This window comes from Papio anubis, chromosome 9 (assembly GCF_008728515.1).
Source record: "Papio anubis isolate 15944 chromosome 9, Panubis1.0, whole genome shotgun sequence".
NCBI classification, from domain to species: Eukaryota; Metazoa; Chordata; class Mammalia; order Primates; family Cercopithecidae; genus Papio; species Papio anubis.
This window is the reverse complement of record NC_044984.1, coordinates 110,428,934-110,449,122: the sequence shown is the minus strand read 5'-3', so window position 1 is coordinate 110,449,122 and position 20,189 is coordinate 110,428,934. Positions and strand designations below refer to the sequence as shown.

At 36.1% G+C, this 20,189-nt stretch overlaps 1 protein-coding gene across 8 annotated transcripts in view; it reads left to right on the top strand.

Annotated features, from left to right (window-relative positions):
• Positions 1–20,189, top strand: part of MED13L (mediator complex subunit 13L) — a 318,142-nt gene that overhangs the window by 154,004 nt on the left and 143,949 nt on the right. For all 8 annotated transcript variants that reach the window (XM_003907212.5, XM_009181779.4, XM_009181778.4 and 5 more), the window contains one exon: positions 10,294–10,378. In XM_003907212.5, the coding sequence (XP_003907261.1) occupies positions 10,294–10,378 (85 nt within the window). The remainder of the gene's footprint in view (positions 1–10,293; positions 10,379–20,189) is intronic.

The following is a 20,189-nucleotide window of genomic DNA, read 5'->3' as shown; positions in this document are numbered from 1 at the left end:
TTGATTTTCTTCAAGGTTTCACAATCTTTATGCTCCTCCCTACCCTATTCCATTCTCCCTCCTCTCGTTTTTTTCCACTTCAAGTAAAGTATGTCAGTTTCATTTATGGAATTGGAAGGGATATCTTTCCAAGATCTCTGCTGGGAAACACAAAATCATTGAAGTATATGCTGCTTTGATATTTTGCCATATTGACTTTTTTCCCCCTGAACCTTTTATGTGTATTTTTCTTTCAAATAAGCTTATTAATTCTGTAAGGAGACATACCGAAAGAAGTTATATGACAATTGACGAAGATTTTGAAAAATTATTTGGGCACTAAGCATTTAATTACTACCATTTAAAATTTGTCCTTTATAAACACTGTCTTTTCTTTTAAAAAAATTTATATACTACTTTTGCAGTTTAAATATTTGATTATGAGGATAACTATAGTAAAAGAGGTTGAGTAACAGCAATGTAAACACATTCTTATTATAGCTTTTTAAATTTAAGTGAGGTAACTTTAGTGCCAAAATGGTTTTTCTTCGTAAATAGGCAGCTGTAGTAGTACTTAGTTTTAGTTTTTAATCTGACTGTAATAGACAAAATAACAGCAGGAGAATGTTTTAATTTAGAAATTCCTCGTTTTGATTGACTGTTGTCACACATTTATTTTACATGCATTTTAGATCTCTTGGTTCTTTATCTTTTGAGACCAACAAAATTTTAGGAAAATTCTCCCATTATACATAATTAGACTTATAAACATAGTCTATAGAGATAGTCTTATTGCTACTTTATATTCTTAAGGTATTATAAGCATTTAACTTGAAACTGGAAAGATCAAAGGAATTAGAAAGGCTTTTTTTCCTGTTTTTTATTTATTTATTTTTTCTTTTGGAATGGAGACAGCATGCTGTGGAGAGATTGTAGGTTTCATAAAGATAGGACCTTCTTATAGACTTTTTGGTAGTCGTTTTTCTCTCAGGCTGCCTTGAAAGGGAGAATGCATTTCATTTGTAGAAACGTAGGCTAACTACTTTGTCCCTCTTTATGTATTTTCCCCTGAAGAACATTCTCTCTCCCTCTCTCTCTCTCTCTGTCTCTCTCTCTCTCTCTCTCTCTCTCTCTCTCTCTGTGTGTGTGTGTGTGTGTGTATGAGAGAGAGAGATAAATTATTTTAAAAAGCCAAAATGTGGTTTTGTCTGACTTAGCCTTTGAAAAAGTTACATGTAACTAGAACACATTAATTTTAGGTTCAAATTTTGGAACCAAAGGAGAATTTAACTTCAGTGTTAACATTGCCTTTCTATCCAGTGCTAAGAATAAAAGAATGGTTAAAGAAGGGTTGAGTGAGTGGATTTGCTTAACACTAAGTGTTGTATAGTGGAAAGAGCATGGGTGTCAGAGTCAGAACATTTGGATTTGAATCCCATCTGTACCACTAATCCTCTTTAAGTAGATGTGAGGAAATTTCAGATTGGTGCTAATTTCAATGACATTTTGAAATATACATAATCAAGTCAACTCTATGCATGTTTATGAATATCCGAGAAGTTCTAGCCACAGCAGCTATGAAAATAAATTGCTTCCCCTTGAGGAATTCAGTTAATGGAATAATTAATGTATTTATTATTTGTAGTAGTAGATATAAAAGCATTTGATCCCTTTATGCTGATGACTGTAGCTCAGTTTGACTACAGATTCTTAAGACTTATTAGTTATGTGACTTTGGACAAGTTTCATTTTATATATATATATATATATATATATAAATATATATATATATATATATTTTTTAAGGTATGGGGTCTTTCTCTTGCCTAGGCTGGAGTACAGTGGCTTGCTATCATAGCTTACTGCAGCCTCAAACTCTTTGACTCAAGTGAGCCTTCTGCCTCAGCCTCCCAGGAAGCTAAGACTACAGGCCCGTGCCACCACATCCAGCTAAGTTTTTAAAGTTTTTTTTAGAGCTGGAGTCTTGTAATCCTACCACTTGATCTTCCAAAGTGGTAGGATTACAGGTGTAAGGCACTGTGCCTTCTTAAGATTGTTAGTTTTCTCATTTATAAAATGGAGATTAGAATCAACTGTATTCATCAGAGTTCTTAGCTTCAAACTAAGGAAAGGAATTGATTAAAAGAATGTTGGGTGTCCAACTATTTGGCCCTTTTACGATTAGCGCTACAGAACTGGTTCAATAAAAAAGCTACTGTTAGCTACCACCAAGCACTTCAGTACCAGAAACTTGATCTGGAAGCCTCTGTTTCTAGAGCTGTCAGAAAGATATCTCCATCGACTTCCTTTTTGTCCCTGGATTCAGAGTCAAAGGTATGGACCAGGAGCATCTGGTAGGGGTTAGAATAATATGTCCTTGTCTACACTGTAGGAGATGATGGAAAAGAGAGAATCAGTATTTTTAGTTTCCGTTAGGGGTGATTATATTTGATCCCAACCAGGACTCTTAATGATAGTGATAAGGAAGAAGCCCAACACTGAGTGACAAAAGTGTGCCGGATGTCTCTTACTTTGTCTCATAGTGTTGTGGTGAGTAGTCTCCCCCTCCTCCCCATTTATATGTAGTGCCTAATTCAAAGCTTGGCACATAAAATAAAATAAGAACGATTGTTTTCTGGATAGAAAACCAACCTTGATTATATGTTATTTAATTGTTAATTTAAAATATAAGACATTTTATGCTTAGTAACTGTTCTGCAAAGTATTCAGAATAGTTTTTGCCTCCCAGTGGTTTGCACGTACATGTATTAGCTTTTTGAGAGCATTCCTGGTTCCTAGCCTGGTGCTTGACACGTAACACGGTCAAGAACTGTTGTCTAGTTAATGTTGATCAAATTATCTGTTATTAGATTCCAAGCATGTCTTTGCAGATTTAACTTATTTTGAAATTTTAGAGATTTATTGAAACATATAATGCTGCTCCTATATTTTTGGAAACTCTGATCATGAGAAAAAAAGGGATGGGCCGGGCGCGGTGGCTCAAGCCTGTAATCCCAGCACTTTGGGAGGCCGAGACGGGCGGATCACGAGGTCAGGAGATCGAGACCATCCTGGCTAACACAGTGAAACCCCGTCTCTACTAAAAATACAAAAAATTAGCCGGGCGTGGTGGCGGCGCCTGTAGTCCCAGCTACTCGGGAGGCTGAGGCAGGAGAATGGCGTAAACCCGGGAGGCGGAGCTTGCAGTGAGCCGAGATCGCGCCACTGCACTCCAGCCTGGGCGACAGAGTGAGACTCCGCCTCAAAAAAAAAAAAAAAAAAAAAAAAAAGGATGGTCTGATTTACATTCTGTTTGACAAATGTGTTTGTTAGTGATAGTAGATTGAAAGAGGCAGCAAATTAATGCATTATCCTTAATTTCGTAGCCTAAATTGATAGTATTTATTAGTGTGGTTATTGGCTTATGATAATTTTTTTTATAATCAATTGATTACTCTTGAATCTTTAGTATGTAATTTTGAGTACCATATATAAGACATAGGAAATTTAAATCCAAACACTGTATACTTTTAAAATTATCTCTACTGATTTATATTTAAATTTTGTTAACTTATAATTTATAATTTTCTATTGTTTTCTAAGCTTTAGTATACTTTCCCTAGAAAGGGCTTAATGTAGTATGATTTGTTTTATTTTGTGTTACTACTTTCCTATTTTATATTAACTTAGTGGCCAAACTTTGTGTTAATTTATATGTTATATATTTATAGAATATAAAGGAACAGATGAGAATGACCGTAAAATTATTTTTCAAAATAATTTTTATCATTTAAAAAATAAAAATTTTGACTGGGTGCAGTGGCTCACACCTGTAATCCCAGCACTTTGGGAGTCTGAGGTAGAAGTATCACTTGAGCTCAGGGGTTCAAGAGCAGCCTGGGCCTGGGCAACATGGTAAGACCCCATCTCTACAAAAAAATAAAAAAGTAACTGGACATGGTGGCCTATGCCTGTAACTCCCAGCAAGTTGGGAGACTGAGGTAGGAGGATTGCTTGAGGCTGGGAGGTCGAGGCTTCAGTGAGCTGTTATCATATAACTGCACTCTAGCCTGGGTGAAAGACTGAGACCCTGTCTCAAAAAATTAAAAAATTGCCTTAAGGTGTTTATATTTTGTTACATTTGCATCATATACAGTATTTGATATGAAGTAAAGAATGTAACTGTGGTACGTTGGGCTCTAGGAACAGTTACCTCAGTCTGAATTTCCTTGTTAATTGCTCAACCTTTTTTTTTTTTTTTTGCTTTTAATACTTTATGAATGCAGGTTAATCACAGAAATACCAAGTCTTTTGGATTTAAAAAAAATGCTTTTTATATATAAATTTAGAGTAGGAGTCCTTTTGATTTCATGCTGTTCTCATTTTCAACACTAAGAAAACAAAGAGGTCAATATTAGCATATTCATGATGGTTTAAGTCTAGAAACTTGGCCCAATAGTAAAATGAGTTTTCATAATTTAGAACAGTAAAAGATTGTGAGTAAAGTTTACCATATTTAGTAAATAATACATGATTTAGTAAATAATATTTCTGCAAGTTTGCACAAATGTATGCAGGTGTGTAACTACCGCTATAATCAAGATATAGAGTGGTTCTATCACCCCTGAAATTTCCAGTGTCCCTTTGGTATCAACCTGTCTCACCACCTCCATCCCTGGAAACCATTGAAAAGTTTACAGTACCTTAAATTTGCCTTTTGCGAGAATGTTGTATGAATGAATCATACAACATATAGTCTTTTGAGTATGGCTTCTTTTTACTTAGAATAATGAGATTCATCCATATTTTTTCTTTTATTGGAAGTTCCTTTTTATTTCTGGATAGTAGCCCATTGTATAGATATTTCATTGTTTTTCCCCCTGTTGAGAGACATTTGGATGGTTTCCAGGTTTTGGCATTTGCAAATACAACTACTATAAACATTTGCTGTAGTTTAAGTGTTTTGTGTTGTGAGAGTACAGTAGGAGAAAGAGTTTGTTTTTTCCTATAACCTTACATCCTCCAAACTTGAGTATATACCTAGAAGGATGTAAGGTTCTAGGGAAAAACAACCTGTTTTTCTCCTACTGTACTCGCACAACACAAAACACTTCTGTGACCAAATGTTGCAGAGGTGGAGAGCCAGGTGTTTCCCCTGCATCAGGTAATCAATCAGTTCTGCAGGGGACACTACCTGGGTGTCCTCTAATTCAATTCAGTTCTGACACTGTCTACCTGGAGATAGCATCCCATCTTACGGGTTGAGGGCTTAGTCCCACAGGACTGTGGGACTTCAGATGCCAGGAGTAAGTCTGGACTTCCCAAGATTCTGACCAATTGACTGTAAATCTGGGGTTCCTACAACCCCCTCCTTGGGTTCTGTTAATTTGCTAGAATGGCTCACAGAACTCAGGGGAAAATTTTACTTAAGTTTACTGGTTTATTACACAGGGTACAGAAAACAGCCAAATGGAAGAGACGCATAGGGCAGGGTATGTAGGGAGGGGCAGGAGCTTCCATGCCTTCTCTGAGTGCGCCACCCTCCAAGAACCTCCATGTGACCAGTTATTTTGAAGCTGTCAGAACTCAGCCTTTTTGGGTTTTTATGAAAGCTTCATTACATAATCATGTAGGCTTGGTTCATTAAATCATTGTTAATTGTCCATTAGTGATCAACTGAACTTTCAGCCTTTTCCCTAGAGGTCAGGGTGGGGGCTGGGGAATAGGGAGCTGAGATAGAAAGTTCTAACCCTCTGGTCACATGATTATTTCCCTGATAATCAGCCCTCATCCTGAGGCTAGCTAGGCCCCCTGTCATGTCTTTAGCCACTAGTGTACAAAACACATTCTTAGCACTCTAGAGGTTTCAAGGATTTTAGGAGCTATATGTCAGGAAACAGGACCAAATATATATTTCACAATATTACAAAGGGATATTGCTGGGTTGTATGGTAAGTGTATGTTTAACTTTACAAAATATTGCCAAAGGCACCTTTTCCAAAGTGGCTGTGCTGTTTTTGCATTCCAACCAGCAGAATATGACAGTTTTGGCTACTGTATTCTATATGTTAATCAGCACGTAGAATTGTCAGTTTTTCTTTTAAGCCATTTTAATGGATAATGATATCACATTGTGATTTTAATTTACATTTCCTTAATGACTAATGAGGTGTTGAGCACTTTTTCATATACTTATTTGCCATTCATCTAGTGTCTTATTTGGTGAACCGTCTGTTCAAATCTTTTGCCCATTTAAAAATTGTGGTTTTTTTTGGTAGTTAAGTTTTGAGATTAAAAAAAAAAAGTAACGTATTCTGAATACAAGTCCTTGTCAGATATGTGATTTGTAACTGTTTATTCCCCATCTGTGGCATGTCTTTTCCATAGCTTAACATAACTTTCCCATATTTTTTGAAGAGCCGAAGTTCTTCATTTTGATGAAACTCTGTTTATCAGTTTTTCTTTTATGGATCATGCTTTTGGTGTCATATCTAATAAATTTTTGTCTACCCTAAGCTCCCAAAATTTATCTCCTATGTATTTTAGAAATATCAGATTTAGGTTTTGCGTTCAGGTCTGTGATCTCATTTTGAGTTACTTTTTCTGTGTAATTTGAGGTTCTTTTTCATTTCTTCCTTTACTGAATTGACTGAATTGCCTTGGCACCTTTGTTGAATTAAAAAAATGAATTTGTGGCTCAATTCCTGAACTCAGTTCTATTGATGTATATCCTTTCTACAGTACTGTGCTGGCTTGCTTACTCCATCCTAATTCATAATAAACCTAGAACTGGATTGATGTAAGTACTTCTGTATTTTTCTTTTACCACATTGTTCTGGTGATTCTAGTTCCTTTGTCTTTTCATATAAATATATAGACTTAGCTAGTCTATTTCTATAAAACATTCTGCAGGGATTTTTTATTGGAATTGAGTTGGTTCTATAGATTGGTTTGAGAAGAATTGGCATCAAGAATTTTTCTAGTTTGTGGTCAATTTATCTTTTTTATTTCTTTTATTAGTGTTGTAGTTTCAGCATATTTTGTAAGATTTATACCCAAAGATTTTATGGGTTTTGGTGCTACTGTAAATGGTACTTTAAAAAATTTCAGTTTCTAATTACTGATTCCTAAATATAGAAATGTGATTGTTTTTTGTCTATTGACCTTGTATTCAGTGATTTGGCTAAACTCTGTTTTAGTTCTAGTAGATTTTTTCTGTTGATTCTTTAGGATTTTCTAATAGACAGTCATGTCATATGTAAATAGAGACAATTATTTCTTCCGTTCCAATCTGTATGCCTGTTGTTTCTTTTTCTTGCCCTATTGTATTGGATGAAATTCAAGTATAATGTGGAATAGGAATAATGAGAGCAGATATCCTTACCGTTCATTTAGTCTTTTGCCACTAAGTATGATGTTAATTGTAGGTTTTGGTTAATTACTCTCTTAAGTGTTTTTTTGGTTGTTGTTGTTCTTTTATTGAAGAAATAAGTCTATTCTAGGTTCTATTTTAAAATTGTAGAAATCAGGATTAAATTTTAATGATATATTAAAATCGTGTCAGCCATACAGCAATTGTGATAAAGTTGACATTGCCTGTGCATGCTCATTAATTGTTCAGTGTTCCACAGTGCATGCCCGGAGAGCTATAACACCTCAGTATTTCATTTGACAAAGTATTTGAGAATGATTTCAGAGAGTTTGCTGTTTGTAAACTTTCCTTTGACATCCTCGGACAAGGTCAAGGTAACACCAACATTAAAACTTGCAAAATGATGATATCATGAGGAAGGAATTAGATGTGAATATGAGATATTAAGACAAGTAATCTGGTTTCTTCACCAAGTCAACTGCATGTTTAAAAAAAAGGAAATGGGCAGTACTTGATCAAAGAAGACTTAAGAGATAATTGGCAGACCTTGCTTAGAATATGATTTGATGCACACTGAAGTATTTAAGAGTGGGATTTGCCATAAAGTATATCAAAATAAACAAAAAGGGTGGTTGTAGCAGGAGACATAATGTTGATAATTTGGCTTAGGGATTTATTGGGACTTGTTATTCTATTTTTATCTCCCTTCTTTCTCTCTCTCCCCCCTTCTCTCTCCCTCTTCCCCTCCCCTCCCCCCCCCCTCCCCCCCCCCCCCCCCCCCACTCTCTTTCTCCCTCCCTCCTTCCTTTTTATTTATTTTTTTTTGAGACAGTCTTTCACTCTGTCACGCAGGCTGGAGTGCAGTGGTGGCATGATCATGGCTCATCGCAGCCTTGACCCTGCTGGGCTCAAGCAATCCTCCCACCTCAGCCTGCAGAGTACTTGGGACAACAGGTGTGCACCAGTACACCTGGCTAATTTTTAATTTTGTTTTGTAGAGGCAGGAATTGGCTGTATTGCCCAGGCTGGTCTTGATCTCCTGAGCTCAAGCAATCCTTCTGCCTCAGCCTCGCAAAATGTTGGGATTACAGTTGTGAGCCACCACATCTAGCCCCCTATTTTAAAGTATATTTGAAGATTTTAATATCAGAAGTTTAAAACCGTGGGCTGAATAGGTGTCACCAGTGGAAGAAAACTCTGGAAATAAAAGTGGCACACTCTTCACAAATGCTGCATCACCAGCACTCTTTATGGCACAGAGAATGATTATGTAGGAAAATACTGCACCAGTGACTGGGTTGAAGAGTGATTCAGAAGAGGTAGACTTGGAATATTGATGTAGTTTTAGGAATTTTTAACTAATTTATTTTGCTTATATTATCTGTTTTATGTATGCATAATAGTGGAATATGATGAATAGGACTCAATAAGTTTAAAGGAGCTCTTTGAATAATTGGAAAGTGAAAATTGTAAATGTTAGGAATGATGTTATAGTTTGTCACCTTCCCCTCTTCTGCTGGTGGTTTGCAAAATAATGGTGTATCTTAAACTTGATGGTGCCTCGGGGTCAGTGAAATACATTCGGAAAGAAAAGCAAATTAATGTGGGGTGTTCTTTTTATTGAGATAGTAACTCTCTTTCAAACCCAGAAAAGTTCTACCCAAAGGATAAATGTGTCAGAGGGAACATAGATTCATGATACCTGCAGAGCATTGTTGGAAATTTCGGAATGTTTTGTCTTGAGCAAAGACTCCCAGTTGTTAGCAGGAATGTTTTTCTCTTTGCTGTACTTTATTTCTCTTTATATAAATAACATAACTGTTTTAGACAGAGATTGCTTTGGGAAAATTTGGTAAATCAGGATTAGCCACATAGGCAGGAAGACAAAAAGTTATTTGACATAACCAAGAAAAAAAAATTCAGCTTTGTAATTTTCAGAAAGTCTAATAGATAAAAGGCCGAATGTAGTTTTTCAAATGCTGTCTGATTTGAGAATATGGAGATGCATTTTGGTATGTCTGCTGGTGTGGTAAAAGCATTAAATATGCCTTGTGGATATAATGTGTGTTTTAATTCTGTCAGAATTTTCTCCTCTGAGTGCTTTTGTCAAGATAACAAGTAAAGAGAGGAAATTTTTCTTCTGTAAATGTTTTCATCCTTCCAATTTTTTGCTATCTTGCATTGAACTGGTGTAATTTAAAAGGAAATTAATTGTCTTCTAGGACATTTTGTATCTGTTTATATATTTATGAAAATAAAAGTAATTTTAGGAATGCATGGGGCATTGTTAAGACGTTGGATTCTTTTGGTGTTGGAGTTACTTGTTGCTCAGTGTTAAATTTCAGAGGCAAACAAGATACTTCACAAAATGTCAAACAATAACAAAATTATAAATTTAGGAAATAAATTTGATATTCTGGGAAGATGTGATTTCCTGATAGTCTCTAAAATCATGTCCTTTAGACCTTCAAAACATGTAAAGACATTTGTGTCAATCTGACACTTCTGGAATTTTTTTCCTTTTGATTTTCCCTCTATAAAACATTTTATAACTTTACTATTAATTTGTAACATTCTTTTTTACCTTTAAATAGAACTTTAACAAAATTAGTCTTTGTGATACTCTTAAGTAGATTAATTTGAGAATTTTAAATGATTTTAAACTTTCAAGAAGCAGATTGTAAAGACATTTATGGGAGGAGTGTTGCACCATGCCTCATATTTCAGACTTTAAAACCAAGACACATTACTCTTTTTTGTACATAAGTATTTTATAACTTTGGGCAAATACTTAAATTCCACTCTCTGTTTCAGTGTGAGATTATTTAAGTCATTTAAATTAACTCATGAACTTTGCTTTAGAAAAATGTTTCAAAAGTTTCTTTTTATTTGGATGTCCTTTTTACTGTTTTGTTTTTTTCTTTTTTCTTTTTTTTTTTCAGTTGTGGAAGAAGGACTCTGGGAAAATGGCCTTTCCTATGAATGTAGGACGCTGCTCTTCAAAGCGATCCACAATCTGTTAGAAAGGTAAGAGAAGGAACAGCAGACAGTGGTTTGCAGACAACCAAGTATATTGCTAGATACTGAGAGTTTCCTGTAATTTTCAAAAACTTTTCACTTGCAGTGATTTATTACTAGTATGAAAATTAAATTATATAAATCTTTAGTTTCTCTTTCTATTGATATAATTTGAAATTTAGAGAAGTTTTGGGAATGGTACAAAGAACTCCCATATTCCCTGCCCTTTAATGGTACTTTTTATTTTCAAAATGTATTCCCTAAACCATTTGTATATTTGTAAGCTCAAGCTTGATGTTCTTTTTTACCCTTAAGTATTTGGTGTATATTTCCTAAGGACAAAGGTATGTTAGCACAGTATGATAATAAAAATTAGGAAATTTAACATTGATAAAATGCCATTATCTAACCCCTAGTTCAATTCAAATGTCATCAGTTGTCCCAGGTACATCCATTATAGCTTAACCCCCTAAGATTCAATCCTTGATCATACATTATATTTAGTTTTCATGTCTCTTTAAATCCAGAACAGTTCCTTAGCCTTTTTTTTCTTTCTTGACATCGATATTTTTGATGAGTTCAAACCTTATATTGATTTTCAGTTGTAGATAGTTTTCTCATGCTTAAATTCAGGTTATGCTTTTTATTAGTAGTAGGAATATCATAGAAGTGATGTTGTATTTTCAGTAGGCTCATATCATCAGTGTCCCATTATTAGTGATGTTAACATGTTCTGTCACTTGACTGAGGTAATGTTCTGTCAAGTTTCTCTGCTATAAACTAGTTAAGTATTTTGTTAACTATTATTTTTGTCAATTTTGTTATTTGTAATTAATAAGTAATTTGTGGCCAGATACAATGAGATTGTGTAATTATTCTATTTCTCATCAAATTTTCATTTATTTGTTTTAGCCTGTATTGGTAGTCCTTGCTTAAATCATTTATTACCATTATGGTTGTAATGTTCATTTTCAAATGCCACCACTCTTTCTACTTTTATTAGTCAGCATCCTGTTGTAAGGAAGAACTTTTTCATTTTCTTCCATTTTATTTCCCTATTTATTTATCTTGCTATGTAAATTGGAACCCATGGGTTGTTATTTTATTCAATGGATTATAGTTGATTTTTACCATCATTTATTTTGGTGCTTAAATTCTTCCAGGTTTGGTCAGAGGAAGCCTCTTTGTCATGGCTCACTCCTATGTCCTTTTGACACGATCCCATCCTTGGAGCATCCCCTTACTTTCTGGCATAAGGATATGTTCCAGGCTCTGAATAGTATTTTGAGGGGAGAAGTAGCTGACAAAGAATGGGTTCATTAAGAGCTTGTATGAGAAAAACTTTTTACTTCTCTTCCTGAATCTATATGTAGTACTTTTAGGTAATCAGAGCTGAAAGGACTTTCCAGTTTCTTATCCAAGCTGTTTGCTAGGGTGGTTACCGCTATAATATAACTGCTTAGGATACTTGAGCTACAGTTGATATGTTATTTCAGTTGCTCAGAAAGACTTTTCTCACCGAAGATTCCTCTATTTCTCATTCTCAACTATAGCTTCTCTGAGTACTCCTCCAAATCTGTGATTTGGAGTAGACGTAGAAATCATCTGTTACTAAGGCATAGTATGAATGTGGAACCATTGATTTAAGAGTTGAGTACTCTTAAGTATTCGAAATAGTTGGTAATTCTGTCTCCGACTGTAGAACAAAAAAAGTACACACAAACTCTATCCAAGAAAATGTAGAAAACTTACTGTTGCCATAATCCTGTACCAGAATAAAGCTCTTGATATCTCTGCAATAATTAACACACCTTTAAGCACAATTCTTTTTATGCAAAGTTATAAGGTATGTGGAACAAAGTATATTTTAAAATTGTAGCTCACTGTGTGTTTTTTTAAATATCAAGATTTATTCCTTTCAGAAGCATACGAACAAATGCGAAGATGAATTATATTCTTTTAAGTTTTGTACTGGCAATGGTAGCATGTTTCTTTGTTGAAAGACAATTAGAAGAGCAGAAAAACTGGGAGGGAGGGGAAATGCAGGTAATTCATTTATTTTTAGCTCATGAATTCAGAATTTTTGTTGGAAATTGAAGTCAGGTCAAATTAAACTTTATTATTTATAAGAAAATTGTCGGCCTGGGCAACATGGTAAGACCATGTCTCTACAAAAATTTTAAAAGTTAGCCAAGCATGATGGTGTGCGCCTCTGGTCCCCGCTGCTTGTGAGGTTGAGGTGGGAAGATTGCTTGAGCCCAGGAGGTTGAGGCTGCAGTGAGCTGTGTTCATTCCACCACACTCTAGCCTGGGTGCCACCACACTCTAGCTTGGGTAACAGTGAGACCCTGTGTCAAACAAACAAACAAACAAAGACAGGAAATTAATTATGACATATAAAGTTTGGTATAGTTCTAAAGAATTTTAGTATTCCTTGGCTTTATTTCAGGGTCTGTTTCTTGGACAGTTACCCTAATTTCACTAAGCCTTAGTTAACATATAATAATTAAGTACAGGACACCATGTACTGTGAGCTTTTGCTGGATAATAAATATATATCATGTGTGCCACATAATGCCTCCCATACTGTTAATGCCAGTAACTATTTTCACTGTAAATTTATTATTGTACATACTTTGATTTGTATTCTTTCAAATTTCATTAAAGTAGTTCCAGAATGCTCTATTTGAACCCTCCTACAGGAGTTAATTTTGAAACAAATAAAACATCTTTTCTTTTAGAAAATAATGATCAAACAAACCATCTTTGTACAGTTTGTATGGATGACTTCAGATTCTTTTGAAAAATGGTACTAATCCTGTTGTTCTTTAAGATAATTTTCTCTTATCAAACTTAGTGTAGCTTTGTTCTGTGAATGAAAATTACCCTGCTTATGAGATAGGAAAGCAAATTTAAATAATTGTTGTTGGCTCCGTTTATTCATTGTCAATAGAAGTTGGAAGGACTAATATATGCTTGCTTATCTGTGGTGGTGGATATCATGAAAATTATGCACGGCTTCCGCCCCCCCAGTTTTTTTTTATATAAAAGCTCAGCTATTGTTAGTGTTAGTGTTAGAATATATTTTATGTGTGGCCCACAACAATTCTTCCAGTGAGACCCAGGGAAGCCAAAATATTGGATATCTGTACAACCATTTATTGTAGTCTTTGAAAAATCTGTGTATAATATGAATTTATCGAGATACAGTTTACTATCTAATTTCTGGCAATTTTATGTTATGTCTTTTCATTTCTATTCAGATAAGATGTAGATATTGAGAGTTTCTGGCTTGAAAGCTACAACTGAGGGTTTTTGTTTGTTTGTTTGTTTGTTTTGAGACGGAGTCTCACTCTGTTGCCCAGACTGGAGTGCAGTGGCATGATCTCGGCTCACTGCAACCTCTGCCTCCCAGGTTCAAGCAATTCTCCTGCCTCAGCCTCCTGAGCAGCTGGGACTACAGGCGCGTGCCACCATGCCCAGCTAATTTTTGTATTTTTAGTATAGATGGGATTTTACCATATTGGCTAGGCTGGTCTTGAACTCCTGACCTTGTGATCCTCCCTCCTTGGCTCCCCAAAGTGCTGGGATTACAGGCATTAGCCACGGCGCCCAGCCGAACTGAGGTTATTAAAACAGATCATCAAGGACTTTATCACTTGGAGAGTGTTTGTGGATCCCCAGCCGTTTTTTCCTTAGTTTGCATGTTAACAAAGTTTGTATTGTGATCTATTATTTCTGCTTTTTATTTTTTAAGCCTAAGATAGGTTTAATTAAAAGGGAATTTCATTTACTACCTTGAGAATCTCTCACAGCTAAGCAGGAGCCATATAAATTGACCTTCTTTCCAAAAGGCTTCAATTTCTATTGTATACAGAATAATGTCGCTGAAGTGAGTTATTGAAAAATAATTTTACTATAGAAATTAAGGAAATTTCTCACAGAATAATACAATTTCATTTGTCATTGCTATTGATTGGTGCCGAGCTAATTTTATATTGATGCTGTGTAGAATATTTTAAATTCTACGGTAATGTGACTTCAAATATTTTCATCTTTCACTTACTCAGTTCTCCTGTAACTCTTCAGTGTTTGTTGAAACTATATTGTATATATCTAGCTAGGGTCATCAGTCCATTAAAAACACCAGAAAGGTCACTGCTACTTACTCAAGAGCATTTTCCATAAAGATATCAGACAGAAGAGAACGTAGTTAGCTTTAATTTTATGTCTCTTTTTCGGGGTACATGTTTGTTTAAGTCCTTTTCTTCACTTCCTTCAGAGATAAGAGACATTTTGGGTCTCAGTTCTGCCAGTTAAGTGTGTGACACATGCCAGTGACTAAAGCCTGCTGAGCTCGTGTTCCTTCACCAGTAACATGGTGATGGAGGGGTTCTTTGGCTCAGCACAGTACCTTTCTCATTTTAAGAGCTCAATAAATGGTTAACTGCTGTTGATACTAGCTAACAGAAGTGTTGATACTACCTTTTCAGAGTTGGAGACAAACATTAAAAGTCACATAGTCCATTTACCCAGCTAATTCTGGAATCCCATTTGCCCAAGTAATTCTGGAATCCCTTTCTATAGTATCTTTTTTTTTCCCCTCTTTTTTTTGAGACATAGTCTTGCTCTGTTCCCTGGGCTGGAGTGCAGTGGCGCGATCTTGGCTAACTGCAACCTCTGCCTCCCGGTTTCAAGCGATTCTCCTGCCTCATCCTCCCCAGTAGCTGGGATTACAGATACCCACCACCACACCTGGCTAATTTTTGTATTTTTAGTAGAGATGGGGTATCACCATGTTGGCCAGGCTGGCCTTGAATTCCTGACCTCAAGTGATTTGCCCACCTTGGCCTCCCACATTGCTGGGACTATAGGCGTGAGCCACTGCACCAGGCATTATATCTTTTTTACTGGATATATACTTTTTGTTAAGCACAGTTTCCCAAAGAGTTCTTTTTATCTTTAAAGAGTACTTAATATTAGAAAGTCTTACACTGAGCAGAAGTCCGTCTTCCTCTAACTTTCATTTCTTTGTTAACTCTGTTCTTTGGGATCATTTATAACGCAACCAGTTCTGCATCCATGTGATGGCCTTTTTGATATCTCGACCCTCCTGAATTTTTCTTTTTCTGTTTGTGGTTCTTAATATATAATGTTGAATTCCTTGCCTTTTCTTGCCTGCCTTCCAGATGTCCATCCAATTGGTCACATTCTCTTCATTTTGGCCTGCTTCAGGATACCGTAAATGTTTTATGAAGTATTCAGTCAGGTTAGGCTCAGTTATGCAGTAGTAACAGAAGACCTGAAAGATCTTACTAGCTCATCCAATAGAGGTTTATTTCGTGTTCATTGTGAGTAATTGATTATAGTACTATATCCTCCGCAACTCATGTTGACAGGGCACCCTCCTGAGTAGGACTTGGTGGGTCCATGGTAGAGAGCACAGAGCAGTGGCGGAGCACATAGTCGCCCATTAATGCTTTTGCTTGGAAATGGTATGCCCCATTTCTGCTCACATTTCATTGGCCGAGACATTCAGCACCAAGCTTAAAATCTAATGCATGGCAAGGTATCATCTTTCAGTAGGAAGATACCGAAAGTACATGGCCAGGCTTGATATCAGTGGGACAGAAAGGGATAGCATTTATTTATATAGTATATACATTGGGATAGTGTACGTTTGGGAAAAGAATATATCTACCATACCTCTTAATTGAGTTATCTTCGCCTTCTGTTACTGTAATCTGTCTTCCAGACAGCTGGCCAGTTATGTTACTGAAACAGATACGTTTCTGAAACATACCTATGGCTATATTTATACCTGGTTTTTAAAACTTTGAGTCTTCTTGACTTCTTTTTGTCATTTTTAAATTTGTAATTTGTCAGAATTTCAGTATCTGAGAGTATTTAGACATTCTGAATTTTATAGTTTTAGATCATGCAATTACGCTTGTTTTTCCTCTCTTTTGAGAAAGTAAATGTGCTTCCTATTTTCTTAATGATCACTTATCTTTTTTTGTTTGAAAAATGCCCAGAATGATAAAATACCATTAATGTAGTTTTTACTTATGTAGAGTCTCTGCTAGTCCCCTCTACTTCTTTCTATCCTTCCCCCCTTTCTAATAATGCACCAGTTCAGACTGTTCTTCATCAGTCTTCAATTTAGGGAAATTTTGTTAGGTATTTATGATGAACTTCTCGAAGGTTACACTTTGTATTTTAAGTTCAGATTGCCTCACACTCCTTAGGGGAAAGTACTTTGGCTATCAATAGATGTTGGGAAGAAAAAATCTGCGGTCATTTTTCAAGGGTTTCTTCATTTGGCATTTTTAGTATTGCAGACCTAATGGCTGTTATTTTGTTAGGATAGTTAGTATAAGTTTTCATAATATACCATATCCTTTTCACCTAACTCTATCAAAATAAAATATTGGAGGTAAAAGGTTTTAAAAAGCCAGAAAATATGTGCAGTTCAAAAACTTCTGAAGAGTTTTTCTTAGTGCTTCAGTGATTTGTACCACATATGGGACTTAGGAAAGTCTTGCTTTTCTAGCTATGTAGAAATATTTAAAAGGTCTGACACGGTGCTGTCAAACTGGCATTATGTGCAGTAGTATACTTTAAATTTTCTTAACTTTTTAGAATAAAATATATAAGTTAATTTCAATAGAAAGCTCATTTTTTTTCCCTCTAAAATGCAAATTATTGCTTTGCATACAAGAGAAGATTACTTGGGTCTTTTGAAGTTGTTATGCTTTATCATGTCCATACTTACTTAGGGAGACTTTAATCTGTGGGTATCTGATATTTGTAAAACATAACGGCTCTTAAGAGCAGTCAGCTGCTGCTGCTGTACTAATGGGTTGTTAGTGTATTTACCCCATGATAGTTTATAACACAGCTGTAAAATTGCCTTTGGCCCAGAGCTGCTCTGTTTGCCAAGATTCAGTGTTTAGAGTTAAGATATTTTACGTGGAAAATACAGTGAAAATAATGTTGGGAAAATTGGAATTACAATTATGATAACAATAGCATTATATTTGTCTCTTCCTATCTTTCAATATGTTGTGTTATTGTAATACAGGTGATGCAATAGAGGTGATTATCGAGGGGCAAATGAGGCCGGGCACGTGGCTCATGCCTGTAGTCCCAGCACTTTGGGAGGCCGAGACAGGTGGATCACCTGAGGTCAGGAGTTTGAGACCAGCCTGACCAACGTGATGAAACTCTGTCTCTACTAAAAATGCAAAATTAGGTGTGGTGGCGCATGCCTGTAATCCCAGCTACTCAGGAGGCTGAGGCAGGAGAATCACTTGAACCCGGGAGGCGGAGGTTGCAGTGAGCGGAGATTGTGCCATTGCACTCCAACCTGGGTGACAAGAGTGAAACTCCATCTCAAAAAAAAAAAAAAAAAAAAAAAAAAAAAAAAAAAAAAAAAAAAAAAAGCAAATGAACAATGGCCTTGGATGTGGTGGTGAAGGGATTTCAGAATTACATATTCACTGGAGCAGGGTGGGATGTACCACCCTAGTTGAAGAAATCGTGAGGTAATACTGTAACATTGAGAGTCCTTGGGTATAATGTGATAACAGGAGCAAGAAATCAGTAATCGATAAATACCAACTTTATTGAAATAACAGTGTTTATTTCTCTAAAGAAAGTAGGAAAATGAGTCTTTAGACTTAAGGAGCATATACTTTAATGAAAGAGACAGTACAAATATCGTAGACACAAGTGACTGAAAGCACATGTCTGTTTGTAAATGTCTAGAAAGAAACATTCAACCTGAGACTAATCAGATATTTATTGAATATTTTTTGGTCAAGGGAAGGAATTAAGACTTTAAATTAAAAAAAACAAAATTGATCTGGGAGCAGCAGCTTTTGCCTTTCTAAGCCTAGCTACTCAGGAGGCTGAGTCAGGAGGATTGCTTGAGGCCAGGAGTTTGAGACCAGCCTGGGCGACAAAGTGAGACCCCCATCTCTAAATAAAAATAAATTAAAAGTAAAGAAATAAAAAATAAAAATTAGCTGATTGTGGTGACATGTGCACTTGTAGTCCCAGCTCTTTGCGGGGCCAAGGCAGGAGGATGGCTTGAGCCCAGGAGTTTGAGGCTGTAGTGAGCTCTGATCTGCCACAGCACTCCACCCTGGGCAACAGAGTGAGACCCTGTCTCTAAACATAAATAAATAAGTACATAATTTGGTAGTTGGAGAATGAGATTAGACACTAAAAATATAAAACTAGAGGAGAGGTAAAGTTTTTGAAATTACATTAGAATGGACATTTCAGGTGAGGCTAGGCCTGTGAAAGAGGCTAACCGGACAGGCATGTTAGAGAGGATGGGATTAATAGGCCTTGCCTGGCGAGAGGAGATTATATCCACTAGGGCACAGTAGTAGCCTAAAGTAATGAAAATATAGGGATCGCCTGGCGCGGTGGCCCATGCCTTTACTCCTAGCACTTTGGGAGGCTGAGGCAGGTGGATCATGAGGTCAGGCATTCAAGACCAGCCTGACCAACATGGTGAAACCCCATCTCTACTAAAAATACAAAAATAAGCCAGGCGTAGGGGGTCGTGTCTGTAATCCCAACTATTCAGGAGGCTGAGGCAGGAGAATCACTTGAACCTGGGAGGCAGAGGTTGCAGTGAGCCGAGATCACACCCCTGCACTCCAGGCTGGGTGACAGAGCCAGACTCTGTCTCAATAGAAAAAGAAAATGAAAATATAGGGATCACTTGGGAAAAGTTTCTTCAGTCGCTTGATTATGTAGGTTTATTTTATTTGCTTAGGATTTGGGAGCATTGTAGTTTCTAGGAAGGAGACTTCTTTGCATATATGTTTGATTTGGATTGGAATGGTGAGCAAAAGGCTTTGATGCTGGTGGAGATATTCTAGTATGAAGTAATGTAAAATTATTCTATATGAACTGCCCTGTAACTCCATGGTTAACAGAAGATGTAATTTTGTTGCGGTTATGATAGCGAAATCTATCAAAACTGTCATACTTAAATAATTTGAAGGGCCCAGAAAAGAACAGAGCTAGTGGTGGGCTGCCTTCTATACCTCCCAACTGTCTCATCTGGGAAATGGATTCCTGAGCTAGGCTGTGGCTGCTCTGGTGACATTTGTAATCTTACGTCAGATCTGCCTGTGGCTTTGGGATTAGAGTTTGGGGGTGCCAACTTTGGAATCAGGCTGCATTTGTGCTTAATTATTCAGAGCCATATGGCATGACACAGAAACATTAGGTACACACATACACACAGCCTGATTTCATTTTCATTTTTCAGCAGCTCTTTTCTTTTTGAAACAGTGATTTTGGGGAAGTGGCGGGGATTGGGAACAGAAATAATTTCCTATTGCTTAAAGACCATTTTGTAAATCTGGCATCACAATGATCTTGCCAGATAATATTATACTACTTTACAGCATTATATCATATTTGGAAAGTGAAGTCATTCAGAAAATCTCAATAATAATGACTGGGATTACTTACTGAGTAGAGAACCAGGGTTAATTGATACATAGTCTTAGCACTATTTATGATGATATTGATTTGAAACAATTTTTGGCAGATGGAGTGTGTCTGCTTGACTTACTTATTTTTGAAGTTAAGTATAAATTTTGACCCTCAAAGATTGATACAGTTTAAAAATGGGAAATTATATTTCTGATGTAACTTTTATATCTTAGAATTATCTGTCATTAAAAGATGTGCAAATTATATTCTTTAAAATATCATTAAAGCATTTGGGCAGCAGTGCTGGTGATACTAAACATTTTTTAGTGTCTATGACTCTGCTATGATTTTAATC